General features: G+C 43.5%; 1 protein-coding gene across 15 annotated transcripts in view; it reads right to left on the bottom strand.

Annotated features, from left to right (window-relative positions):
- The window catches only part of SNX25 (sorting nexin 25), a 108,648-nt gene that overhangs the window by 29,835 nt on the left and 51,243 nt on the right, over positions 1-27,570 (bottom strand). For all 15 annotated transcript variants that reach the window (XR_003436234.1, XR_003436232.1, XR_003436233.1 and 12 more), the window contains 2 exons: positions 19,375-19,445; positions 1,853-2,034 (listed from right to left, as the gene is read on the bottom strand). Coding sequence is in view for 11 of the 15 variants with exons in the window: in XM_027122636.1 (XP_026978437.1) it covers positions 1,853-2,034; positions 19,375-19,445 (253 nt within the window). In the remaining 4 variants the exon portion in view is untranslated. The remainder of the gene's footprint in view (positions 1-1,852; positions 2,035-19,374; positions 19,446-27,570) is intronic.

Raw genomic sequence — 27,570 nt, 5'->3', positions numbered from 1 at the left:
TACACCTACCAGCGAAGCATTTTTCGGTACAAATCCTAACTGTACAGGCTCCAAAGAAGTCTGAAGGCTCCCATGTCGACTCTGGCTGGGAATGACAGATCACTCAGACAGCAATCCATTTTTAACATGGGGAGGAGCTGAGCAGGAAAGACTCTCAACAATTCTAAGGAAGTCTTCCCAGTATAATTTCATGGATTGAAATGAATTTCAAGTTAGATACAAATCCACATATTTGCAAAATCAAGTCCAAAACATCTTCTAAATTAGCCACTTTTAGATTCTTTTATTGTGTCTTATGAACACTCTTATGTTTAGTTCTAAAAGTGCAAATATATGCAAATAAATGACAGCAAATATATCTCAAGTCTAACTGAACATCTGATATATCTCATATCTTAGCTGGTGAATTAACCAAGTTCTCTACTCCATTTGTTTTCTATTTTCTCTTGAAGCCTGCATAAGCCTTTCAATGATTCACACCTACACTAACGGTGTGGGTCTGTGTCACCAGGATAAGGAGACTGCACACTTCTGAGTCAAATGTGTTAACGTGAGATGAACTCAATCCCATTGTGTTAATGTAAGATGAACTAATCTCAGTAATTCTGAGCCTGTTGTGTGGAAGTGGAAAGAAAAGACTGGGTAGGTCCACGTTGACACTACTGCTAAATATATGATTAAAAAATATATATCTAGAGAGAGAGACAATGTAATACCAATTAACATTTACTAAGGGCTTCCATAGAGCAAACACTGTGCTCTTGCATTAATTTCCTTCTGCTGAATCAGCACGTTTCCTTCTGTCCTAAGACTTCTGGTAAATTCTGGGAGGGCTGATGCCACAATCAATAATCTCTGGGCAGAAGACAAAAAATTGTCCTGGTGGATGTCACATATGCCGAAGGCCATGAAGTATTTCAGGCTGGAAGGTAGCCTATGCAGGCAGATTGTTCTTTATTCCCCTCAGGGATTTTTATTTACTCCTTTTTCACTATCTCCCAAACCCACTGGATCTGGTTTCATGATGCATACTCTATTAACTTAGTTTTATGTTTTGTGTGTATTACCCCTTGACCAGCAGGTTAATTTTTCTCTAGGAAATATACCCCCTAAGCACTCAAAAGGACCACAAGGCCTAGAAGAGTAAGTAAATGTGCTCTTAATATCCCCAACATGTTACCAAGAGGGACCCAGGCCCAAGATTCTCTAGCTGCCGAATACCTATGATACACTCATGAGACTATCTACGGCGTACTAACGAGAATGTGGAGAATTAGGATCTTGGGACTAATGTTTTATCCCAAAAGGAGAGACCACAATTGGGTTCCTCTTACATTTATAACATCACTAAACATACCCCTGAATAATTACTGCCAGTAATGACAAATGTTTATTAAGTGCTCATTATACACCAAGTACCATACTTACCATTTTATGTGCATTATTTAATTTAATGATTATCATGCCCTGTAGGGTATGTACAGTTAACCCTACTTTATAAATAGAGTACAGAGAGGCTAACTAACTTGCCCAAAGTCAATCCCCAGCAGACCTGGGATTAAAAGCCAGGCTTTCTGACTCTGTAGCACAGCTTCTTAACTATAATAAAATACTTACTCTCTTTAAGAAATTACCTGATTTGTATTCAGGCCAAAAAATTTAGCAAACTAAAAACAGTATGGAAGTCAAGAAGGAAAGATGGACTGAGAGCCCTACAAGAACAACATGTGAGTCTATGTTCTGGAATATATGTCTTAGGTTAAATACCAAGAAGTGAAAAGATTGTCTATGTGATTAAAGCCGTGTTCGTAACAAATATGAAACGGCAAAACAAGAAACTACAAAGTTCCACCTTCTGGCTTTGAGGCCCTTCCCCCTCATCCAAGGGCCCATCCTCTTGCTGGTCGTAGGCAGGGCCTCCCAGGATTCTGATCCTCTTCTCACACTGCTTCTTTGCCACAGTCAGTTGGTTAATGTACCTTTTCATGTTCCTGGCCCTCAGGAGATCAGCCTTCATGGCAGCAGTCTCTTTACCTTGAATGAGATAGATGGATAGTACACATTCAGAGGACAAGGTACAAAAGAGGGAACACAGCGGCTGTGGGCCAAATTAATGTCTGATGTGGCACATTCTGAGCCGCAGTGGGTACTAAAGGACAGCCACTATGGAAAACAATATGAAGGTTCCTCAAAAAATTAAAAATAGAACCACCATATGATCCAGCAATTCCACTCATGAGTATGTATCCAAAGAAAATGAAAACACTAATTCAAAAATATATATGCACCCCAATGTTCATAGCAGCACTACTTACAATAGCCAAGATATAGAAGCAACCTAAGTGACCATCAACAGATGACTAGATAGAGAAGATGTGATACACATATCTATTGGGTTGGCCAAAAGGTTTGTTTGTTTCCGTGAGATGGCTCTAGTAGCACTTAGTTGTCTTTAACTTCATTTGAAACAATTTCGTTAGATTGTATGCATCAGCTGTCACATCAGCGTGCATTTAAAAAACGACTTACCAAGATTGGTGAATTTTTATGTAGCCATTTTAATATTGAAAATGGAAGAAAAAAGCAACATTTTTGGCATATTATTCTTTATCATTTCAAGAAAGGTAAAAACACAACTGAAATGCAAAAAAAGATTTGTGCAGTATATGGAGAAGATGCTGTGACTGATCGAACGTGTCAAAAGTGGTTTTCGAGGTTTCGTGCTGGAGATTTCTTGCTGGAAGATGCTCCACGGGCGGGTAGACCAGCTGAAGTTGATACAATTAAATCGAAACAATAATTGAGAACAGGGCTTCCCGTTGGCGCAGTGGTTGGGAGTCCGCCTGCCGATGCGGGGGACACGGGTTTGTGTCCCGGTCCGGGAGGATCCTGCGTGCCGCGGAGCGGCTGGGCCCGTGAGCCGTGGCCGCTGGGCCTGCGCGTCCAGAGCCTGTGCTCCGCAACGGGAGAGGCCACAGCAGTGAGAGGCCCGCGTACCAAAAAAAAAAAAAAAAATTGAGAACAATCAATTATACCACGTGGGAGATAGCCAACATACTCAAAATATCCAAACCAAGCATTGAAAATCATTCGCACCAGCTTGGTTTTATGTTAATTGCTTTGATGCTTGGGTTCCATGTAAGTTAAGCAAAAAAAACCCTTCTTGACCATATTTCTGCATGCGATTCTCTACTGAAACGTAATGAAAATGTTCCGTTTTTAAAACAAATTGTGACAGGCGATGAAAAGTGGATACTGTACAATAATGTGGAACAGAAGAGATCGTGGGGCAAGCGAAATGAACCATCACCAACCACACTAAAGGCCGGTCTTCATCCAGAGAAGATGATGTGTGTATATGTTGGGATTGGAGGGGAGTTCCTCTATCATGAGCCCCTTCCGGAAAACCAAACAATTAATTCCAACAAGCACTACCCCTGACTAGACCAACTGAAAGTAGCACTCGACAAAAAGCGTCCAGAATTAGTCAAGAGAAAACACATAATCTTCCATCAGGATAATGCAAGACTGCGTGTTTCTCTGATGACCAGGCAAAAACTGTTACAGTTCGGCTGGGAAGTTCTGATTCATCCGCTGTATTCACCAGACATTGCACCTTCAGATTTCCATTTATTTCGGTCTTTACAAACTTCTCTTAATGGAAAAAATTTCAATTCCCTGGAAGACTGTAAAAGGCACCTGGAACAGTTCTTTGCTCAAAAAGATAAGTTTTGGGAAGGTGGAATTATGAAGTTGCCTGAAAAATGGCAGAAGGTAGTAGAACAAAAGGATGAATACACTGTTCAGTAAAGTTCCTGGTGAAAATGAAAAATGTGTCTTTTATTTTTACTTAAAAAACCAAAGGCACTTTTTGACCCACCCAATATATATTATGGAATATTACTCTGCCATAAAAAGAATGAAATGTTGCCATTTGCAATGTGGATCGACCTGGGGGCTATTATATTTAGTGAAATAAGTCAGACAGAAAAAGACAAATATTATATGTTTTCACTTATATGTGGAATCTAAAAAAACTAAAACAAACGAATGAATGTAACAAAACAGAAACAGACTCACAGATACAGATAATAAACCAGTGGCTACCAGAGGGAAGGAGTATATGGGGAGGGCCAACACAGGTGAAGGGGATTAAGAGGTACAAACTACCAGGTATAAAATAAATAAGTTACAAGGATATAGCATACAGCACAAGAAATATAGCCAATATTTTATAACAACTTTATATGGGGTATAATCTATAAAAATAGTGAATCACTACGTTATAGGGCTGTCTCTGGACTACCCATCCTGGACACTTCGTATGAATGGAGTCACACACTACGTGGTCTACGTTGACCAGTTTCTTGGACACACTGGGTAGCTCCCTGCTCCGGGCTTTACTATCCATCCTCTCAGCCTGGCCCCTTCATCCCCCAGGAATCTGCCTGGCTCAGTTCCCCGCCCCCTTCAGGTCCCTAGTTCAGGGTTCAGGGAAGACCTCCCTGGCCACTCTCTTTCTACCTGCAACCTCCACCCTAAAACACCAGTCTTCTCCCGTCTTTCCTTCTCTAGCGCAGCAGTCCCCAACCTTTTTGGCTCCAGGGGCGGGTTTCGTGGAAGACAGCTCTTCCGTGGACAGGGGGTGTGGGGGGGTGATGGTTCAGGCGTGATGCGAGCGATGGGGGGCAGCTGATGAAGCTTCCCCACTGGCTCGGTGCTCACCTCTTGCTGGGCAGCCCGGCTCCTGACAGGGGGTTGGGGGACCCCTGCTCTACAGCACGACTGCCATACTGCATATTCGACTTAGTTATCCTGTATGTCCTCATAAAGGTAGCGTTTTGTCTGTTCACACACTGCTGTACCATCAGCACCTACGAGAGTGCCTGGCAACACACGAGGGACTCATAAAATGTGTTGAGTGGATGTATGATCTGTGTCAAATGTTACCGAGAGATCAACACAACATAGCTAACGTTTTGCTGAGTGCTTGCTGTGGATCAGGTATTGTGCTCTTTCTAGAACTCTGGCTGTGAAGGAGAGAACCAGGGTGAGTCTCCTCACCTCCCATTCTTCAGCTTACTCTGTTACAGTGTCTAGCCCTCCCCTCCATCAAATCCGCTGTGGCCAAGATCACTAGTGGACCTCCATATCAAATGCAGTAGACAGTTGTCAGTAGAGTCTGGAATCAGACTAGAATTCGGGCTCTGCCACCACGAGCTACACGGTCTTAGCGAGACTTTTTAAAAATTTAATTTAAAAACATTTACAATGGGCTTCCCTGGTAGCACCATGGTTAAGAATCCACCTGCCAAAGCAGGGGACACGGGTTCGAGCCCTGGTCCGGGAAGATCCCACATGCCGCGGAGCAACTAAGCCCGTGCGCCACAACTACTGAGCCTGTGCCCTAGAGCCCGCAAGCCACAACTACTGAAGCTCGTGTGCCACAACTACTGAAGCCCACATGCCTAGAGCCCGTGCTCCACAACAAGAGAAGCCATCACAATGAGAAGCCTGCGCACCGCAACAAAGAGTAGCCCCCGCTCGCCGCAACTAGAGAAAGCCCACGCGCAGCAGCGAAGACCCAACACAGCCAAAAACAAATAAATAAATTTCTTTAAAAAATAGAAAATCACCTCAAAAACATATACAATGGTTTGTTTTCTTAAGCTGACATTATATAACTTATAAAAAGCAAAAGACTCACACGAAATTAATTTTTAAAAACGATGAGCGCTGAGCATTTCCTTGTGGACAACTGACTGGCTTTGCATACACACCTGAAGGCAGGGAAGGGCTGGGTTGAGGGAAGGCATTTTTCTTTTCTTTCTTTTTTTTTAAATGGGCAAGAAATGAGCTGGTTTTAATGCTGATGAGCAGGAACCAGTTAAAAGAAAAAAAGGTGACAGATGGGTACCCAGTAGACACCTGAGGAGGGTGGCTTTGGGAAAGGCCACCTCCTCCACTGTGGTAACAGGCAAGGCACAGCGATGGATGCAGACACAAGCAAATGGGGAGCTGGAGCAGTTCCCTTCCTGGGTTCTGGTTTCTGGAAGTGGGGAGGGAGGTTATCTGCTCAGGGAGGTGCATAAAAAGGGGGAGGGGACAGAGGCCTGAGGAAAGTGGGCAAAGTGTGAAAGCCACTGTGGAAAGCGGAAGAGCAAGCTCACTTCAGAAACACGGCGGGATTGTTTCCAGTGGTGTCCAGGGCCGAGGCGACCTCTGGATGGGTATAAACCTTCCCGGGCAGGTCAGAGCACAGCTCTGGAGGTGAGTCAGAACACACATGACTTAGACTGGAAGCGGCGACAATAAAAGAGGGTTGGTGTTGTGTTTCTCGATGCCCCTGGACACGGAGTCTAAGTGGAGTTTTACACACCTAGGGAGACCTCCAATTCTCTAGGGTGGTCGTCACTGCCCTCGTGTCACAGAGTCAATCGTGCAGATGCTTACAATAGCACCTAGGCAGGCTGAACAATCAACTGGAAAAACTCAGGCAAGGACCACAAAACACTGTGTCTTTCAGAGCAGCTTTTTCTGACATTTATCACCAACGGTCACAGGCAGACTTCAAGTCAACGTCAGCCTTGCTCAAGAGGGTCTGTCAGGTATTACAGGATGTTTTCCATACATGTGCTGAGGAGACATTTTCATTTGACTTCAGTGATGGTTTCTCAGCATATCCTATTCTTGGCTGACAGAGAGGCCCTGACCAAAGAACTTATCTCAGCACTCATCTGGAGAGGAAAAAAGCGTATTTCAGAGCCCCCTTAGTGGGAAGACAAAAGTAAATGCAGTCTGTCCCCAAATTAGCCTATTGCAAACTAAAACTATTCGCGTGTATACCTAAAGAAATACATGCTGGGACTAGTGAATTTTTCAGAAAAGTTTTCATTTATTTTTCTACCTCCAAAGCTCATGTTAGTTCCATTATACTTAGATTCTAAGGAGCTTAAACTCCTACAGTTATAATCCACTATTCTGCATGTTGATTACAGTTATTTTAAATAGATTTAAAGCACATATCCTTAAACTATTTTGCTTTGGTTACATTTACTTTAAACATTCGAAACATACATCCTTAAACTCTAAATTCTGTACATAACATTTAAGCTACTTTAAAATTGGGGGGACAAAAACTTGTCTTTTATAGAATAAACCTAGACTGCAATTTTAATTTTGGGTTAAAATAGACTAATAAAAAGAAAGATATAGAGAAAGAAACTGACACACATTTAACAACAACCAAATTCTTCTCCTGAGAAGGCTTAAAAAAGTCTTTCTAAAAGGACAAAAACTGAGGCAAATTCCAAAGGGAAGGAAGAAAGAGAATAAACCTTCCCCTAAAACCCAGCTGCAGAGCTGAGAAAACATTCTGGAGTCCTGCCTGAATGTCCCCTGCTCACGTGAATGCATTCTGTTTGTTAAGGGCAAGACAAAGCCATTGTCTGATGACAAAGCTTGTTGCTAACAAACGCTACGGCAACTTGCTGCTTAGACAATTCTGTTTATTTTTGCCTCAGAAAACCAATGCCATGTTCAGGGCTAAATGACTAACAGGGCACTCCAGCAGCGCACGCGACTGCCGTGCAAAAATCCCAGTAAATCCAGCGATGCAGTAGAATACGCTTCTTGGTGACCTGAGAACCCGTCCATCCAAGAAATCTTCACGCCAAGAGAAGCGCAGGCAAGAGGGTGGAAGATGCGCTGCCCAGCTCAAGCGACACTCCTGCAGCTGTCTCTCTGCAGAGACCTAGGTAATGCTGCACACTGTTAAAAACCGGCTAACCACACAATGTTTAATCCAGCTTAAAAAAGAAGGCCGAGACCACAAACAGTGGCAGGTGACACACTGGGTGGCAGTGGCTCTTTGCACGGGTGCCGAGAAGAACACACGAGTGATATAATCTTCTACGACAATTAATTATAAATGTCTACTGTTTTCCTTCCTATAGAGTCTAGATTCTACTGAGGTCAGAGCAAAAGGAAAGGGGGTCATTTGCGGAAAAAGACATTTGGACTAGACCTTAGGCGAACCCTTAAGGATATTTCAGTGGACCTATGAACAACATCACAGAACTGCTTTTTGCTGTAAGCCTTCTGCCCATGACATAGTTCCTCCTTAAGTGAGTAAAGTGACTTGCAGTAAAACAAAAACACCAGGGGACAACTGTTAGATACTATTTCCAATGTGGCAAAGGAGGGTAAAGTAACCTACAGTGCAAACCAAGGGCTCCAGAAGTAGCACAAGTATAACTGGGTTCAAATGGCACCGCTGTATTTTTCAAGTACTCAAAAGTGTCAACAATAGATTATTTCTTTTCTCATAGTGTGCTATCAAATTCCAAGGCACAGCCTAACTGCAACAGCCTCGGCAGGTTGACTGAGGAATTCCACGGATGACACACGGCAGGATCTCTCAGCCTGGGCACCGGCGACATTCTGGGTGGATAAATCTTTGCTGTGGGGCTGTCCTGTGTATCATGGGATGTTTAGCAGCATCCCTGGCCTCTACCACTAGATGCCAGTAGCATCCCTTTCCCCCTGTGTGACAGCCAAAAATGTCTCCAGACCTTGTCAAATGGCCCTGTCCTCCCACCCCACTGAGAAGTATTAATACAGAGGCACAGCTCCTGTGAGAGTGCAGAAGGCAAGGCTACACTACCCCGACTCCCCAGCATTGGGTTCTGTCCCCCACGATGCACAGGTCTCCTCACACCCCCCCATGCAATCAAGGGAAGGGATTAGGGGGTTCCTCGCTAGAAAACGTCACCGACAGGCTAACAAGTCTTTGAATCTTTCTTGGACATTGAAATACAAGTTTCAATAAACCCCCTTGAGAAGAGGGTTCAAGAAACAGGTATGGATTCACTCAGGGACTAGTCCAGTTTCCAAAGGAGAAATGGTGCTTCCTTCTTACTGTGAAGCTGACGGCAATTCTCAGTAGTTACTGATCGTCACAAACTTCTTCAGAGTTATCTGAAAATCACCTCAAAAGCTGCCCAGGAACTAAAACAATATTTACCTTCCTTTTCAACTTGAGGCCGGAATGTTCTCTGTTTTACAAGTGGGATTCTCTTACCACACCAAACACCTGAAATTTCAAAGTCTGGAGTGTGTCAGTCCACTTTAGTAGAAAGTATATTTGAGGAATAAGCAGAGATCCTATAGCAGGAGCTGATGGTGGAGCCTCTCATGTTATAGTGGAGAAGAATACAGGGGCCTCACGGGCCAGGCAAGGCCGAGTCAGGGTGCCTACAGCGCACCTTTTATCTCCTTCCTTTAAACATCTCAAGGGCTGAAACTTCCAGTACTTCCTTTGGCTTAAGGCCCTCCAGCATGCTTGCAATAGATTTTTTAAATAATAGCGTCCTATCAGTTAAATCCACACATCAAATTGCCGGGAGAACCCTTCTCCCACATTAGAGCTGTGACTTGAACAGACAGAAGACAGACACTTAGAACGCAGTTCTGACGCGTACGATTTCTAAGTTTGGAGCATGACTCGCGTAGCATCTGCCTGTGTGAGTGAGCAGTGCGGTGGGAAGAGTCCAGGACTAAAGTCCAGGAGACGTGGGTTCAAGTTCCAGATCAGCATGACTAACCAGGTACCTGTTTAACATCTCTGGACCTGAACTTTATTCGTATAAATGCAGGTCTTAGAATGGAAGATGACTAAAGTTTTCTGGGAGAAGAGAGGTGGGAGCAGAGTTGGATATAAAATTATATATGTGTAATTTTATATGTAACTATATAAAACTACACTCTCTGTAGAGAGTGTAATGGAAATGCCCTGAGCCCTCGGTCCCTCAAGGCAGGTAAGGGATGGGGCTGTGTTGGATGTTGGGGAAGGAACCGCAGGCTCTGGACGCTGCTGCACTCAGAGCATCAGGGCTGGGCAGAGGGAAACCCTGGCAAGCGCTCTGCAGCAATGGCCTGGGGTGCTTTCTAAGTTTAGGTCATTCATAAATTAGAAACTGTGTCAAATTACTGCAATGCTAGGAAGTTAGATCACAGAGCATTAGAAAGGACTCTGAGAAGTCCGCTAGAGTCTACAGAGTAGCTCCTTCGTTCAGGCAGGGACACCTTTACATCCCAAATCAGATGAGAAATATTATTAAAAAAATAATTCCTAATGGAAATCATTATGGTTCTTATCAACAAGTAACTGTGTGTATGTACATACTCAATATAGTCTGAAGTTCTTCTACACTTCTGCTTGACACATTCAGTTCCAAAACTCTTTACTTACACTCTAAACGAGATACACACAATGTTGCCAACACCTCCCAATCTACACTATGAGCACGTCACCCCCAAGAGTGCAGTATTTATATACGGCAGTTTCTACCAGACTCAAATCAACATTATGTCCCTCTTTGCAGTCAGCTGAATAAATACTACTCTTGAATCACTTTATTCTCTTTTTTCTTTAACAATTCATTTAATGTTTCAGTATCATTAGTCAGAAGTCTTGTTAATTTGCAGGGTCTGTTTGTCCATAGAGGATACTTTATTTCCTACCAGGGAAACAGCTTATGTGTTTTGTTTTGCTTTTTAATTTTTATTGGAGTATAGTTGATTTACAACGTTGTGTGTTAGTTTCAGGTATATAGCAAAGTGAATCAGTCATATGTATACATATATCCACCCTTTTTTTTTTTTTTTAGATTCTTTTCCCATATAGGCCATTACAGAGTATTGAGTAGAGTTCCCTGTGCTGTACAGCAGGTTCTTAATTAGTTATCACTTTAACTATTCATTTTTGTTTATTTGCGGTACGCGGGCCTCTCACTGTTGTGGCCTCTCCCGCTGAGGAGCCCAGGCTCCAGACACGCAGGCTCAGCGGCCACGGCTCATGGGCCCAGCCGCTCCGCGGCATGTGGGATCTTCCCGGACCAGGGCACGAACCCGCGTCCCCTGCATCGGCAGGTGGACTCTCAACCACTGCGCCACCAGGGAAGCCCCACTTTAACTATTCTTGATAACATTTCAGGATCCAGAACAGCAGTGGGGTGGGGGAAAGCTTTAAAGGGAGCTGAAATACTGGTCTCATTCACATCCAACTGCAGGGAAAATGTAGCACATGTTCCATTACTACTAGAATTCCTACACTTGGCCAGTATCTTAGTTCGGGCAACTATAACCAAATGCCACAGACTGGCTGGCTATAAACAACAGAAATGTATTTCTCACAGTCTGGAGACTGGGAATCCAAGATTAGGGTGCCACCACAGTTGAGTCCTGGTGAAGGCCCTCTTGTCGGTGGCAGACTGCCACCTTCTTGCTGTGTCCTCACACGATGGGAGAGGCTGGGGATCTCTCTGCAGCCTCTTTTATAAGTCACCAAGTCCATTCATGAGGGCTCCACTGTCACGACTTAAGCACCTCCCAAAGGCCTCACCTCCTAATACCATCAAGTTCGGATGTTAGGATTTCAACGAAAGGATTCTGGGGGAACACGATTATTGAGACTCTAGCAGCCAGCTAATTTTACTAGACCACTTCTCAACTACCTGGGCTGTTCTAATTGTAAATAAAAAGCTAGAGTTGGGCACTAAAATGCAAACGCGAACAGATCACTGGCTCTACTGCAGCGGTCCTCACGGTGTGGTTACTGGATAAGCAACATCAGCATCTCTGGGGAACCTGTGAGGAATGCGAACTTTCAGGGCCCACTCAGAGCCACAGAATCACAGACTTTGGGGCCCAGAAGCCTGCATCTTAACAAGCCCTCCAGGTGATTCTGACACACACTATAGTTTGAGAACGACTGGTCTCCAGGATTAAGCCCGAACTTCTCAGGACAGCTCCTAAGGCCCTTTAGGATCGGCCCCCGTCTTCCCATCAAGGCTCACCTCTCCATTACATCCCAAGCACCTGCACAGTGTCTCAGCTGACATAACCCACATACAAACGCACACGGGGCAGCATCCAGCCGCAGCCACCCGACAAGCCCAAAGGGGATGAGAGCCACTCAATCTTTTGGACTCAACTCTGCTACCCGTAAGAAAACGCCTTTCTTGAGCTCTGGCCCAGGCAGAGCTGACACTGCACACATCTGTGCCACTACTCAATCCTGAACCTGCAACACTCACTGAATTTATCAAATTGTACTGTGATTTTGTTTGTGTATCCACCTGTCTCCTCCTGAAGGTCGGGGACCGGTTCATGCATTGCACAGCTGTGCCTCATACATAATGGCACTCGCAAGATGTTTGCTGAGTGACTGAAGACCTACTTCTGGCGATTCCTTCTCTGACTGAAGATATCCTTCAGAGTCCTTTCTCTACGGACGTGAAGGGTCCTATGAACTCAGGTGATCTTTCATCTACCCAGGATCAGCGGGGGGCGGGGGGGAGGTGTTGTGAACAAAGCAGAGAAATTCGAGATAAAATATAAAGGATAAGTAGGAGTTACCTAGGCAGAGTGATACTGAGTGTAGGGCAGCATTCCAAGAAGAAGAAACAGAATGTGCAAAAAATATGAGGCGGGAGGAACTGGGGTGAGTTGAGGAAAGAGAAAAGTGAGTGTGGCTGGAGTTCAGAGGGAGGGGGTGGTCTGGCGGGAGATGAGGCTGAAGATGGAGGCGGGGCCAGAGCAAGCAGGGCCTTGCAGGTTTCGCTTGGAAGCATTGTTATTCTAAGAACAATGGGAAGACAATGAAAGGTAAGCATGGGGGTGGCATGATTAAGATCTGTATTTTTAAAAAATCACTCTGGCTTCAGTATGAAAAATAAATTGAATAAGGGCAGGAGTGGATACAAGGAAACCAGTTAGGAAGCTACTGCCTTAGTTCGAGAGAGACAGGTGGTGGAAAATGGTGATGCAGAGAAAGAGCCGAGTTGAGATATATTTAGAGGTCAGTCTGTGGGACGATAATGGACTAGATATAGCGCATGACGGAGAAGGAATGAACAAGGAGGACTCCTAGGTTTCTGACTTACTCGGACGGATGGCAATGCCATTCACAGAGACAAGAAACTACAGAAGATGGCCAGTTACGTGGGACCTGATCTGGACCTTTTCATTTGGAGGTGTCTTTTGATATCCAAATAAAAATGTGCAGTAAACAGTAGGTAAGTAGAAAAGCAGAGAATAGAGGTTCTGTAGATAGAAATTTGTAAAGTCATCAGCATATAGATAAAGGAAAGACTAACCAGACAAAGAACATAGAGCAGTGCCACCCAAGGAAACTGTGGTGATGAAGGATATGTTCCACGCTATCCAATACGGTAGCCACACATGGTTACTGAACACTTGAAACATAACTGATGTGACTGAGAAACAAAATTTTACATTTTTATTTACTTTCAGTTAATTTAAATAGCCACATATGCTAATGGTTACTATATTGGACAGCACAGGTATAAAATAATGAGAGGTAGAAACAAATCCTGAGGAACTCCAACATCTAAAAGCTGAATAGAGACAAATAAGCAAGCAGAAAAACAAACAAACAACTAGAATGACAGAGTGTTAGCCAGGGCAGGCTGAAAGCTCAGCAAGACAGTAGTCACCAATGTCTCAAAGATGCTGCCGAACAGTCAAAGATGAAGACGGAAAAATGTTCACTGAAACTAGCTAGCTGGACTTACTAAACTTCCCAAATCCCATCACCAACAAGAAGTTGACGTGGTTAGCGGGTAAAATTCAGGCCTCCGCCAATACGTTTGGCCAGCATGAATGGTAAAATAAGGTCAGAGGCAAGAAAATTTTGTGAGCAGACTTAACTTCTGAGACCAAGTGCTTCAAATTGTTTAATATCTATGAATTTGCTCTAAGAACCTCCTTCTCTAATCATACCTAATTTTCTTGCCCATAGGACAAGGATCTGAGTTAGATGGTCTCAAAACTTTTATTTTTATGATTATTTACTTTCCCTAGAATTGTATCAGCAGTTAAACTAGCTGAGGCACTGTAAAGACTTTTAAAGTCATTCGATACCTGATTTCTTAAAAAGATCAAAATACCGTAAGAAAAAAGCCATCAAGAAAAGAATCAAACTGAAATTTCTACATTGTTAAAAAGAGGAACTTGCTCTGCATTTAAGATAAACTAATCTACTTATGAACCTGAAACATGTACAGAGTTTTGTGTGAATTTGCTGGAGTCTGTTGACGCTCAGAAGCCTTATTTGAACCTTCCTGTGTATACAAAGTAAAGCGGTCCCCCCGATCCTACTCTATCATCCTGAAAAAAGTCAATGCAGAGTCAGCTGGTTAATTCCTTAAGGTTTCAGAGGAAACACAATCAGGTAATTTCTCCCCACTTGTTATACAGCATTTTTTCCTCTGAATCCTCAAACTATTTTCACAATTGCATACCATTTCTTAATCATCAACAATTATAGTTGAAAAAGACCTGTCTGAAACATATTTATATGTAGCAACAAAATTATACTTTAGCATATATATACTATTTTCATAAATAAACTTCCCATCTCTAGTTTGAATCCTAAGTATTCTTAGTATCTTCCACCTGGTCATTCATTTTTTTAAACTTCTTCAGTTTCCCACTCACAAAGAGGACATGGAAATAAGGAGAAACAACACTGGAAACGAAACTGCTTAAAACCTCACACACAACCCGGCAGCATCATTACACGGTCACTCTGAGCACAGCCCAATTTTCCAGGTTTAAGGAAACAGTGCAGACAGGTGCAGCTGGTGACGAGAGGTTAACACACAGACTGAGGCTTTTCCCAGATTCTCCGCTCGATGATATTTTCACTAGATCGCACTATCCTCAAAAAACAACAAAACGATTCTATTTGAGGTGAGCCTTTTAATGGTAAAAAAATCAAAGTTTCTGTAGTGCCTTTTACAGGGCAGGAAAAAAACACACACAAAAAACATCTGTCTGGAAATAAATTACAGATTAATTTGAGAAAGAATGAGATAAAGTAACTTTTTATGTGACAGCTGTACATCAAAGGTCACAGAGAAATAAGAACTGTTTCCAATAATAATATGTTACTGGACATTTTATTAAAAGAAAAAGGACAATGGGGAATGTTCAATTTGACCTTCCATTTTATTAAAAAAATAAACGGGCTTCCCTGGTGGCGCAGTGGTTGAGAGTCCGCCTGCTGATGCAGGGGACGTGGGTTCGTGCCCCGGTCCGGGAGGATCCCACATGCCGTGGAGCGGCTGGGCCTGTGAGCCGTGGCTGCTGGGCCTGCGTGTCCGGAGCCTGTGCTCCGCAGTGGGAGAGGCCACAGCAGTGAGAGGCCCATGTACCTCAAAAACAAACAAACAAACAAACAAAAAAACCTGCACTTAAATTATAACAACCTAATTCTTTAAGATTGAAACCACCTACACATGAACTTCAAGAGTGAGACAGCAGATGGTATTATTTATGAGGGAAGTCACTTCAGACTCTTAACACATTATTCTCTCCTAACAATGGGCTGTGTAAAGATACACATAAATAGGAGACGATTAACTATTAGCTCTTTGTTGTCACTTCCAAGCACTTCTCCTCAGGGTTGCTCTCTCCCCACAGCGTGAATCCCAGCTTAGAAACGCCGGATGGGCACTTCTCCACCCTCCTGTCGTCCCAGGTCCACAACGCCAGGACCGGTGAGCTCTCTCACCCCTGACCCAGACTCCTACACATCTCCTGACTCTTTGAGTGTCTTCACTGAGAAACCCTTTAATGATCACCAAGAGCAGGCAACCCAAAGACTGAGGAAACTGAGGCCTAGAGAAGTGAAGGACGTGCCCAGGTTTCACTGGGAAGCTGGCAAGAGAACCAAGCCCTCCTAAACTCCAGCTCCCGCACTTCTTCTTCTGCACCCAAACCTCATCTCACCAACCTGAAGCAGCGGGACCTCACAGGAACAGCAGCAGACTAGGAGTTGGGACCTCAGACGTAAGCTCTGGACAGCCATGTCCTCATCTGTAAAGGCAGCAGGCGGTACCAGCGCCATCATGTCCCCCCATCTGATCCCTCCCCACATCCAATTAGGTGCCAACTAGGCTGTCTTTCCTTTATAACCTTCCTTATCAATCCCTTCCTTTTCACCACCATTATCTACACCCTGATTGCTATACGTCATTCCTGGACACTGTGTCACCCTCTGTCTTTTATTTTAGCCACTCTAGTGGGTGTGAAGTGGTATCTCATATTAGGTTTGATTTGCATTTTCCTAACGTCTAATGACGTAGGGCATGTTTTCAAGTGTTCATTAGCCATTTGTAGATCTTCTCTGGAGAAGTGCCTATACAAATCCTTTGCCCATTATCCAATTGGGTTGTCTTTTGATTACTGAGTTGTATGAGTTCTTTATGTATTCTGGATACAAGCGCTATATCATATACATGACTTGCAAATACCTTCTCCTATTCTGAGGGTTGTCTTTTTACTTTCTTGCAGAAGACACAAGTTGTTAACTTTAGATGAAATCCAATTTACCTTTTTTTGGTCACTTATACTTCCCCTCATTCTTATACAGACCCACACAGTTTGCTAGAATACTGATTCCATGGAACCTGTCTTTGTTCTGGACATGAAGACACACGGTAGCTGAAATTGCCTATATGGTTTTGGCTGCCCAACTTTTTTCTGAGATTTTACTTCTTAATCTAAACCCTATTATAGACTTAAAAGAGACTAATTTAGGAAAAGCTAACTACTGGTAACAGAATTAACCCAAAAGTAATGTAGCAAATCTTAATGTGGTTATAGACCTTACTGAAAATAAATGCTTCTAGCATTTTCACGAAAGAGGAAATATAATGCTATCTTTTTTTTTAAAATAAATTTATTTATTTATTTTTGGCTGCGTTGGGTCTTCATTGTTGCGCACAGACTTTCTCTAGTTGCGGCAAGCAGGGACTACTCTTCGTTGCTGTGTGCAGGCTTCTCACTACAGTGGCTTCTCTTGTTGCAGAGCATGGGCTCTAGGTGCACAGGCTTCAGTGGTTGTGGCACACGGGCTCAGTAGTTGTGGCGCACGGGCTTAGTTGCCCCGCGGCATGTGGGATCTTCCCAGACCAGGGCTCGAACCCATGTCCCCTGCATCGGCAGGTGGATTCTTAACCACTGCCCCACCAGGCAAGTCCCTACAATGCTATCTTGAACTTACCAGTTATAATGTTTCGGGTTGAATTGTGTCCCCCCAAAAGATACACTTAAGTCCTAAACCCTGGTACCTGTGAATGTGACCTTACCTGGAAACAGGTCTTTGCAGATGTCCTGCCAAAGATGTACTGCTTGACTCTCATCTAAGAGCCAAGAAGCAAGACCTGAAACATATTCTTCCATCACTGCCCTCAAAAGAAACCAACGCTGCCAACACCTGGATCTCAGACTCTGAGACTCCAGAACTATGAGAAAATGTTTCTGTTATTTAAACCACTCACTCTGTGGCACTCTGTTACACAGCCTTAGTAAACTAACACAATAACGAAGATAAGAAAGGTGTCTCTGACTAAACACACAACAGGGGGAAGCACTGAGAAAAGCCAGACAGTGGCGGCAACAAGAAGTCCCTCTCTAGTGTTCTCCTTAAAATGTCTGTCAAACTGTCTGAAAATAAACTATCTTCTCTGCAGGAACAATGAGGAAAAGGAGAGGAGGAACTGTACTCTTGGAGGAACTAATCAGATCACATCTCCTTTGCTCAAAAGCCTCCAAAGACTTCCTCATTCAGAGTACAAGCTGAAGCCCCTATAGCATAAGTAAGGCCCTTCAGGACAGGGTCTCCTGCCACCTCTGATCTCTGGCTTTCTCTCCCCCCACCCACCCCTCAAGCAAGTCTGCATGCTTCTGCCTCAGACTTTTGCACCTGTCCTTCTCCAGACCCCCTCGGGCCACTAGGGCTTTGCTCACAGGTCCCCACCTGGGCGAGGTCTCCCCAGGTCACCCTATCCAAGTGCAAAACCCTCCCCTTCTGGCTGAGCCAGCATTCCTTATCACCGGCCCCCACCTCGCCACAGTTCAACAAGAAGGGAGAACTTGTTTTTCCCCAAGGCACGTCTCACCGTCTGAAATGCTGTGCATTTTACTTGTTGACTGTCCGACTGCCTCCCAGCCTAGTTCAGGGACTCAGTGAATGCAGAGATTTCGCCGTGTCCACTGCTGGATCCTAATCACCTAGTCAGCGTTCAATAAACATTTTTTAATGAATGCATTTGCGCAATCTTCCTCACTGGGCTGAGGTTAAGAGTAAGTGCCTCTTCAGAGTCTATACCCTTTTTTTTTTTTTTTTTTTTTAAATATGGCTCCTACCTTCTGTCAGAGACTCAGAAAGACAAGTAAAAGTCCCCAAGCACCCTTTGCCTCTGTGTGCTGATTAGAAACCTGGGCACAGGTTAGAGTCTCTGGTCCACGTCTTCTTGTCCTTTCGGGACCCTCCACTCCCAGACAGGAACTTGAGGGGGCCTGGAGATTTCCGTGGGAAGTCAAGCCTACAAGGTAGTAGTGTTGGTGCCTGTCAGCTAGGAATCCTGACCTTCTCTGCCCTCCACAGAGTGACATGTCCTGCAACTTCATAAATGAAGCACTGGGCAAACTGTAGGGAGGTGGGAGCCAACTTCAGACCTTGATTATTCCTCAGTATCAAAGCCTGGATAACCAACTCTTTATTTGAAGAGAAATAAAAAGGAAAAAATTATAGAACATATTTATGTATATTTTTAAATCTACAAGAGTAGAGGAGGAAAGATGTTCACAATACAAATGTTTAACTAAAGGAGGGACTTTACTGGAGGTCCAGTGGTTAAGAATCTGCCTTCCAATGCAGGGGACACGGGTTCAATCCCTGGTTGGGGAACTAAGATCCCACGTGCCGAGGGACAACTAAGCTCATGTGCTCTGGAGCCCACGCACCACAAGTAGAGAGAAGCCCGCGTGCTGCAATGAAAGATCCCGCATGCCGCCACTAAGACCCAACGCAGCCAAATAAATAAATAAATATTTTTTTTAAAATTAATAAAAATATAAAGGAAAAGGTTAAGTAAATTATGAAATATCAACTCACGAAAGTCATTCAAATCACTATCAAGATTATGTTCCAATATAGAAGTATCAATGAATATTAAGATTAAATTTTAATATGAGAAAAAATTATGAAACCATGTTTAGTTTAAAAACAGAAGAGAAGCAATATGTACTGACTAATATTCTAAAAATTATGACTACAGATGAATAAAGTGTATAAGGGAACACAGAACTACAAACAAAGATTTTTATTAGGATGAAGTTACACTTACTTTCTCTTATGTTGTTACACCATTATTTAAACAAATCTGAAATATTTAAATGTATGCTCATACTTGTCAAAGCTCTGACAGGAGAGAGAAGGCTGGAGACAGACCTACAACCTTTAGTATGTCTAAGTGAAGAAAACAAACTGGTTCTTACCCTTCTGCCTCTTCAGCTGGGGGAAGCTGCTAATTGTAGTTGCTTGGATTATTTCCACTACAATTTGATACCTGAGTTTTAAAAAGAGAAAACAAGAAAAGATTGAATAGGAAAAAAGTACTATTTTCAGAGATGCGTTTAGACTGTATTTGTACTAATCAACTATAACACTGTGAATCCTGCCCAAGTATCATTAAACCACCCAACATGGATGAAGTCGTTGGTCCGGGTGCTGGGCCATATGCTACTCATTTCTGAGACCAGAACGTACTTCCCCCACTCCATTCCCTGTACGGATGCACTCCCACCTGGCCCCCCAATGAAGAGGGAAACCTTGAGGTTATGATCAGCTGCTCCCTCTCCCCCCCCCCCCCCCCTGCTCTCCTCCCCCCTCCCAGTAACCAGAGCCTATTGAGCCTACCTCCTAAGCCTACCAGAGCCAGAGCCTAGGCCTACCAGTAACCAGAGCCTACCTCCTAGGCCTGCACTGTCCAATGAAGTGGCCACGAGCCACGTGGGCTACTTAAGTTAAACCACAATTGTAGTTCCTCAGTTGCACCAGCCGCATTTCAAGTGCTCGGCCACCTCATGGACCTCATGGACCACAGTGGACGGTGCAAAGAGAACACGTCCATCACTGCGGAAAGTTCCACTGGATGGTACTGTCCTACACACTTCTCAAAGCTGTCCTCTCCCCTCCAGTCCCACTGTCACCATCTTCGTGATTTCCTGCATTACTCCTCACTTAGAAGAGCATTCCAGACCAACAGATTCAAAGCATCTGCAGTGGGACTCTGGTGTCAACAGTGTCTAAGCTCCCCAGGTCATTCCCACGCACAGAGAGAGTTGACAGCCACTAGAGCAGAACACCAGGTAGATGTACACGTGACTGAGGTCACCTCTGTGTGAGGAAAAAGAAAAGCTTACATTTTTAGTGCCAAGTACAACCCTAGAATTGTGGCTATTTTGAGCATATTCAAGTCAGGTGAGTTATGACCCCAAGTTCTTAAGTGCTATTTAATTATTATTAAGTATTGCCCTAACCAAACTTATCTATCCTGAGTGTTTCTTAGCCCTTAATTATGTTGACTGATTAAGAATCTGCCTATAATAAAGCTATTTAACATTAACTCTTTATCTGAACACAAACTTTGCAGCATTCTAAGATTTAATGCTACATTTGGTTGGCTTTTAGAACACAAGATATGTTCTTTTGCTTTTCAACTAAAACCCAGATGACAGACGTGAATTCATCTGTCACAGCTATTCGTGGACACCTCACAACTTTACATCTTTTTGTTTCTTCACTTGTGTGGTAAGAATGTCGATGCCCGTTCTCACCACCTCAGAGAACAGGCTGTCAGGGGCACTGCCGGCGGTCACCTGGAGACTCTGGCAGACTGCTGGTTGCCAACACCCTTCCCTCTCCTTTTTCCCCGCTAACTGGACCACATTTATAGGGGAAAGCAATGCACCCAGCTCAAAACGCTAACCTTCTCCCTAGCAGTTAGGGACAGCCATCTGATATAGTTCTAGCCTGTGAGATATGAGCAGAACTTGCCGGGAGGGGATTCCAGGAAGGTTTTTTAAAGGGGCAGACTCCATGGAAAAGCCCTTTCAGTCTTCTGTCCTTGTCCTTCCTCAATTTTCCTCCATGGAACAAGGATGCAGCTGGATGAAAGCACAGAAGCCATGAGGAGGAAAGCCACGTGGCAACGGGAGAAGACAGGAGGAGTTCAGGTGTCCAGTGACATCACTGAGCCATGAAAACAGCCCCAGCCTGTCCATCTCAGGACATCTTGTTATTGAGGAGAATAAATCCCTAACTTGTTTAAGTAACTGTGCATCAATACGTCTCATGGCCAAATGCTGTCTGACTGAGAGACAGCTCTCTGAAGTCTCCATCCATAGAGAAGTTATCTCCAGGCTGAATACACACTCAGGTGATGTTCTCCAAAAGGAGGCCTTGCTAGGACATTAATGATCAATAAAGTTGTCTCATGGAACTGCCTTCATTCCTCCATTAATGGTAAAACACAAAAGTAGCTTTTCACGTGATTTTTCCTGCCAGTTATGAACAGATGAGGAAACAGCTTATAAGAAGCATACACGCCATGGAGCGGCTGGGCCCGTGAGCCATAGCCACCGAGCCTGTGCATCCAGAGCCTGTGCTCTGCAACGGGAGAAGCCACAACAGTGAGAGGCCCGCGTTTCGCACAAAAAAAAAAAGAAGCATACACAAACCTGGAATCATCAAAGTCAAACACTCCTTAACCAAGTCTTTAATTTAACCTTGGACTTAGGTTCTCTAAGCAGAAAGCACTGACTTTTCACTCAACTCCAACACATGTCACCCAACTCCAAACATATGCTTGTTGCAGAAACTTCTACGAAGAAAAGCATGAGAATAATCTATGTGGGCAATATGCTTTCACTAAACAAACACTTTTTAAATCAGTTTCTAGACACACTGAAATGAACAACACCAATACGGTATCTGCTTTCAGAAAGCTCTGGGGATATAACAGACTAAGGGGAAAACGCTCAGCCTATAATATTTGAAAGACTACATAAAAATAGATTTTAATGACACACTGATTCTAAAATGCAAAATGGCATGTACGCTTATGATGGCAGATACGTAAACATGTGGGTATGTGAACCAGGGCTACAACGCAAAACAGAGATAAAAATGAAGGGCATCCGTATTAAAATGGTAGAATTATAAGTCATCTTAAAACTGTTCCCAAACTGCTTGTCTATCTCAGCCAGTTCAAACAGACTTACCTTCTTGCCTGCACAGGAAGCTTTCTTTACACCAGCCTAATCATCCTTCTGTCCTTTACACTGCGATCTCATCATCTTCGATATCTGCCCTCCCATAAATATGAATCTCAAAGTCCTTTGAATCTTTAAATAAGTTCCTCTCCTCCTCTTCCTCTTGTTACCACCCTATTTCAGGCGTTCTCACCCGTGGGTCAGCTGCATTAGCTAAACGGTCTGTCTCCTTGATGTCAAGCTTTCTATCTCCCACCCAGCACCCCTGTCAAAACACCTTCCTCAAAGCCCACTCTCAGCTCCTCGACCCCCGCTCACCCCCTCCAGGGACGCCCCCAGAGGAGGAAGCCTCCACTCAAGCCTCCCGCTCGCTCTGCACCTTGGCACTGGCCCCCTCACCCGACTCCCATATAAGCCTGGACTGAAGCCCCGACCGTTTCCACACTGCTCTCCCCAGCCTGTAGTCACTTTCCAGGCTTTCGCTCATGCTCTTTCCTTCTGAAAACCATCTCCCTTCTTGTCCACCTAATTAGATCTTACAGATGCTATTTCTTCCCTCAAGTCATTCCCAATCCCCCTAATTCACATTAATATTTCTCCTCGCTGAAACCCTAAATTACTTCTGCTCTATAATAGTACCCATTTATCTACTATTTTATACTGTTATTTTAAAGAGTCACATTTCCACAAAGAGTGTTGTGAACAAAGAAAACGGTGTGTCCAGTGTGTTCAGGGCCTCGCCCTTCTTTTTAAAATGGTCACACGTCTGAGCCTAAGACAAAATTGTGGTTTTGTCTATAAAAAAAGATATGCTACCTTTTTTTTCTCTCCAACTAGATCATGAGCCTCTTGAAGATAGGGATTGAGTCTTGGATTCTCCAACCGAACCTAGCTTGGCAGTAAATATTAATGAGTGCTAGGGACAGAATGTTTGTGTCCCCTGCAAAATTCATATGTGAAGCCTAATGCCCAGTGTGATGGTATTTGGAGGTGGGACCTTTGAAAGGTCATTAGGTCTCGAGGGTGGTATGTGCCCTTACAAAAGAGACCCCCTGCCAGAGAGCTCTCTCCACCGCATGAGGCCAGAGCAAGAAGACTGCTGTCTATAAACCAGGAAGCGAGCCCTCACCAGAAACCCAATTTGCCTACCAGCACCTTGATCTTGGACTCCCCAGCCTCCAGAACTAGGAGAAATAACTGTTGTTTGAGCCTCCCATTCTATGGTATATTTGTGATAGCCGTCCAAACTGACTTATTAATGAGCTACATTAATAAGTGTTAACATCTGTAACACTTAACAGGCACACGTAACATTCTGAAACATCTGTTCTTTCGATATTCTTAGTGATTCACACTCTGCGACAAATAAGTCATCAATGGTACTGAAGAAAATACACGCCGTCTGAGAAAGAGGTAAAATGTTCAAACAAATCCATAAAATTATAAAGTAACACCACCTAACAGAGTCCTTTCATCAGGTACCAGATTAGACAATTTATAGTATCTCATTTAATCCTCACAAGGTGCTGTAATTAACCCCACATTACAGAGGAAGAGATTAGAGTGCAGGTGTATGAAGAAATCTATACAAGGTCTCACTGCTTTTAAGTACAACAGCCAAAATTACAACCTAGGGCTTGATTCTGAAGCTCACCTTCTTAACCATTTTCTGGCTGCCCTAAAATTCAACATAGGTTAGTGTTTATCTTGTCTAAGGCCCTTCAAAGCACATCAGCATGGCCAAGCCCAGACCATCTTTCCAGTCGTACTGCCTTCCATATCCCTCTTGGATACATACCATTTTCTGGCCAAAGCAGACCATGTGCAACACCACAAACGCAACGCAGCTCTTTCCTGCCTCCCAGCCTTTGCTCCCCTTCTTCTCCCTCTCACACACAGCCTCCCCCCTCACCTGCTGAAATCCTGTTCACTCCCAAACACCCAGGCCTCGTAGATTCCTCTCGGCTACAGGATGAAAGATTTGCTCCTACCCACCTCTTCAGCTGTTCACACTCTACTTCTGGCCTACCTTGCTTCATATTTAGCTATTTACACCCACAGGGGTCTCCTACACTGAACAAGGAACACCTTGATGGCGGGGAAAGAATCCAAAGATCCGCAAGCGATTCATCTTTTCAAATACCAGGCCCTCCTCACACGGTGCTTTGCACACAGGAGGCGTCTGGAGATGATTACTGAACCTGTAGAATTCACTTTCACTTGATACCAAGAGGCAAAGTAGGAAATGAGAGACTTTCTCATTCTCCACGAAACCATGCAACACATACATCCAAATGCTGGCCATCCTTGACGGCACAGGCTTTTTAGTCACCTGGCGGGTATTCGGGGGCACCCGGCACTCACCTGGCCTTCCTCCTCCAGAGGCGGACATGGCCTAGCTGGTGCCAAGGGAGGCTCTACAATCAGGAGGACTACTATTTGTCAACACGCTCTTGATCAGAAAAGCAGAGACTGTTAGTAGGTTTTTCCAAAATGACGCTGTAAACTCAAGTTTTAGGAGGAAGCAGCGGACCAAGAATTCAGCTCTTTTCCAATTCTGGCAAGATCCTACCCAGAGCACCTATTGTCTCTGGATAACGAAAACGTCACACACAGCTAGCTGCCAAATGTCCCTCTGAGCTGCCACCTCACCTCTCTTTAGTTTTATACACTTTGCTGAATTAACAGATTTGGAAGAAGACTGTTTTGATGAACTCTTCCCACAATGTTAATCTCGCCTGAATGCTACACAGTCCTTCAAAGTAATCACCTTAGAAATCAACACCTTCTACTGTCAAATGTTCAGAACAGCTTTGGGATGCTATTAGAACTGATTTCAAAGTTACTTAGAAGCCAAACCAAAAAAATTAGTCTCGCCATCTCATCAGGCACACCTTTTAAGTGTTACTTTAGAGTTGTCTTGGATGTGCACATGTTGGAATGTCTCAGGGGAGTCAAAGGCTGGACAAACCCTAGTCTAAGTGTACCATATGGTAAATGGTTTAAAATACCGTTTTATATCAAAATTAGCAAGGATCTATTATGGAACAGAATACCATAAACACACAAATGTTTAAGAAAAAATCAGGAATTTAAAAATAATGTTTCAGAGTTGCCACAGGCTACTTTGTACTAGGCTACTAGGGATAATGTTTTCATTAAAGAGACTTCGATTAAAGTGTTTAAGAAATGAAACCATGGTGACTTCCTCTAGCTAAGCTGGAGCTGCTTCCCACATCCACAGCACTACTGACAAGGTCTGCTGGGTTATTTAGGGAGTGGGTCAGAGTAGCTAAGAATGTGAGCTCTGGAACCAGATGGCCTGTGTTCAAATGCTGCTTTCGACACTTACTGTGTCACCCTGGGAAGATTATTCAAGCTTTTCAAAACTGAAGAGTCCTCATCTGCAAAAAGCGGAATAACAGCATTTTTCCTCCTAGGGTTGCTATGAAGACTACATGAGAGAACACCTTTACAATATCTGGAACAGCACCTGCCCTCAGTGAGAGTTTAATGACCGTTAACAATTATTGTTCCTTAACACTGCTGCTGACTCTTCAGATACGTGCAATTTAGGGAGATGGTATGTGTGTGTGCTTGTAAAATATATATAAAAGCCATTTTAAGCAACCTTACTTTTTTTCCGGACTATAATAGTGTCTCAGCCTGATCAGTCGAAGACCACCAGGGTCACTGTAGTCCAACAGCCTCAGGTTTACTGACCCACTGCCATCAGCAAGAGGAACCATGGGACATCTCCCCAAACAAAGCAAAAGATAAGGTTACTACTGGATTCTGGGGAAGGGTGGGGTGTGGATGAAATTTAAATGAAGCAGCATTGTGACAGGCTCAAAGCGGGGCTTGTAAAGGGGTCAATTTCAGATGGATATAGGGTCCCACTGCCTTGGAAACTACAAAGTTAGGATAAATGTGGGATGCTGAGTCCAGAAACCCCTTATCTGCAGCTCTGCCTCTGGATTAAAATGAGACTGCTTCTCTGTGTCAAAGTGACTGAAATCCTCCAGGCAAGAAGAGGATGTGTCATTCCCACTGATATAATTTCACACAGCAAAGTTTCTGATAGAATTTAGAGAGCAATGCTTCTCAGTGGATAAGAAAGCAGTAGTCACTAAGCGAGGAGAATCATTATGACATTTTACAGCCACTGAATATATTTGGAAGAAGTCTTGTTTCCTGTTAAGGGTAGCTGGTTTTAGTGTCTGTTATCCCAGCCTGATAAACAGACTGGCAGATTTTACTTTCTCAGTCCGAGCCCATTTTTACTTTCTCTAAAGTAACATATGCTCTTCCAAGAAAATGGGAAAATACACAAAGCACAACATTCAAAGTTAACTACTATTAACATTTGGTATATCTTTATAACCTTTTTTCTATGCAAACACATTTTTTTTTGTTTTATAAGATGGAATTTATGTCAATAAATACTGGCTTAGAGCCTTTTTAATTTATAAATGTATAGTTACTATCTTCCAATATTATTAAATATTCTGATGCAACCTCATTGTTACATGGCAATCCATTGTATAGATGAGCCAAAACCTTTTAAACCAAACCCTTATTGTTAGACATTTTGATTATTTAGAGCTTTTCTCTATTTTAAATAAAATTACAAGAAACATTCTTGGAAAAATCTTTCCATGTAATCATGGTTATTTTCTTAAGATAAATTCTTATGAATAATGAATGTATCAAAAAGTGCACACTTTGTATCACAAGAGTGTATCACAAAATGCACACTTTGTGACCTTTGTTCAGATTATAAAAACTGCAACAGAAAGGCCATAATTTCTACTCCTACCAGCAGGACATGAAGTTGCCTATCTTCCTACACTCTTGATAACACTAGGTGTTAAATTTTTAATCTTCACCAATATTATGAACAAAGAAAAGTATATCATTTTAGCTTTTATGTCTGAGTACTACTGAGGATAACAGCAAGGTCCTGAGCTATCTTTTCAGGAGGCACATTTAATGGTATTAAACAGGAAGTGGCCGGAGCTGTAACACAAGCAGGGGAAACATTTTCAGTTAGGGCTCAGAGGAGTAAGAGGCACTTTCCGCTAAAGGGGCTTTTAAACCTGTTTTCCACTTTTCTAGCGTGCAGAGGGCAGCCGATTTCACAGAGAGTCTAAGGCACGTTTCCCAGCCTTTTTCCATTCGTGGCACACATAGCAAGTGACAATATCTGATCAGGACACTGGGGTGAACAGTCATCCCAGGCCCTACCCAGCTACCTCGTGGGCTTAAGAGACCAGTCATCTCTGAACACCCATGCACTGTATTTGAGTTATACCAGCTGGAAAAGTTCTGCACCAGAGCAGCCTGAGGAATCCTGAGTGTATGCAAACACACACACACACACACACACACACACACACACACACACACACACACACA

Source organism: Aethalodelphis obliquidens, unplaced genomic scaffold, assembly GCF_003676395.1.
Source record: "Aethalodelphis obliquidens isolate GAN/ISIS:26980383/991018 unplaced genomic scaffold, ASM367639v1 scaffold25, whole genome shotgun sequence".
NCBI lineage: Eukaryota > Metazoa > Chordata > Mammalia > Artiodactyla > Delphinidae > Aethalodelphis > Aethalodelphis obliquidens.
Note: the sequence above shows the minus strand (reverse complement) of the source record. Positions and strands in the feature narration are given on the sequence as shown.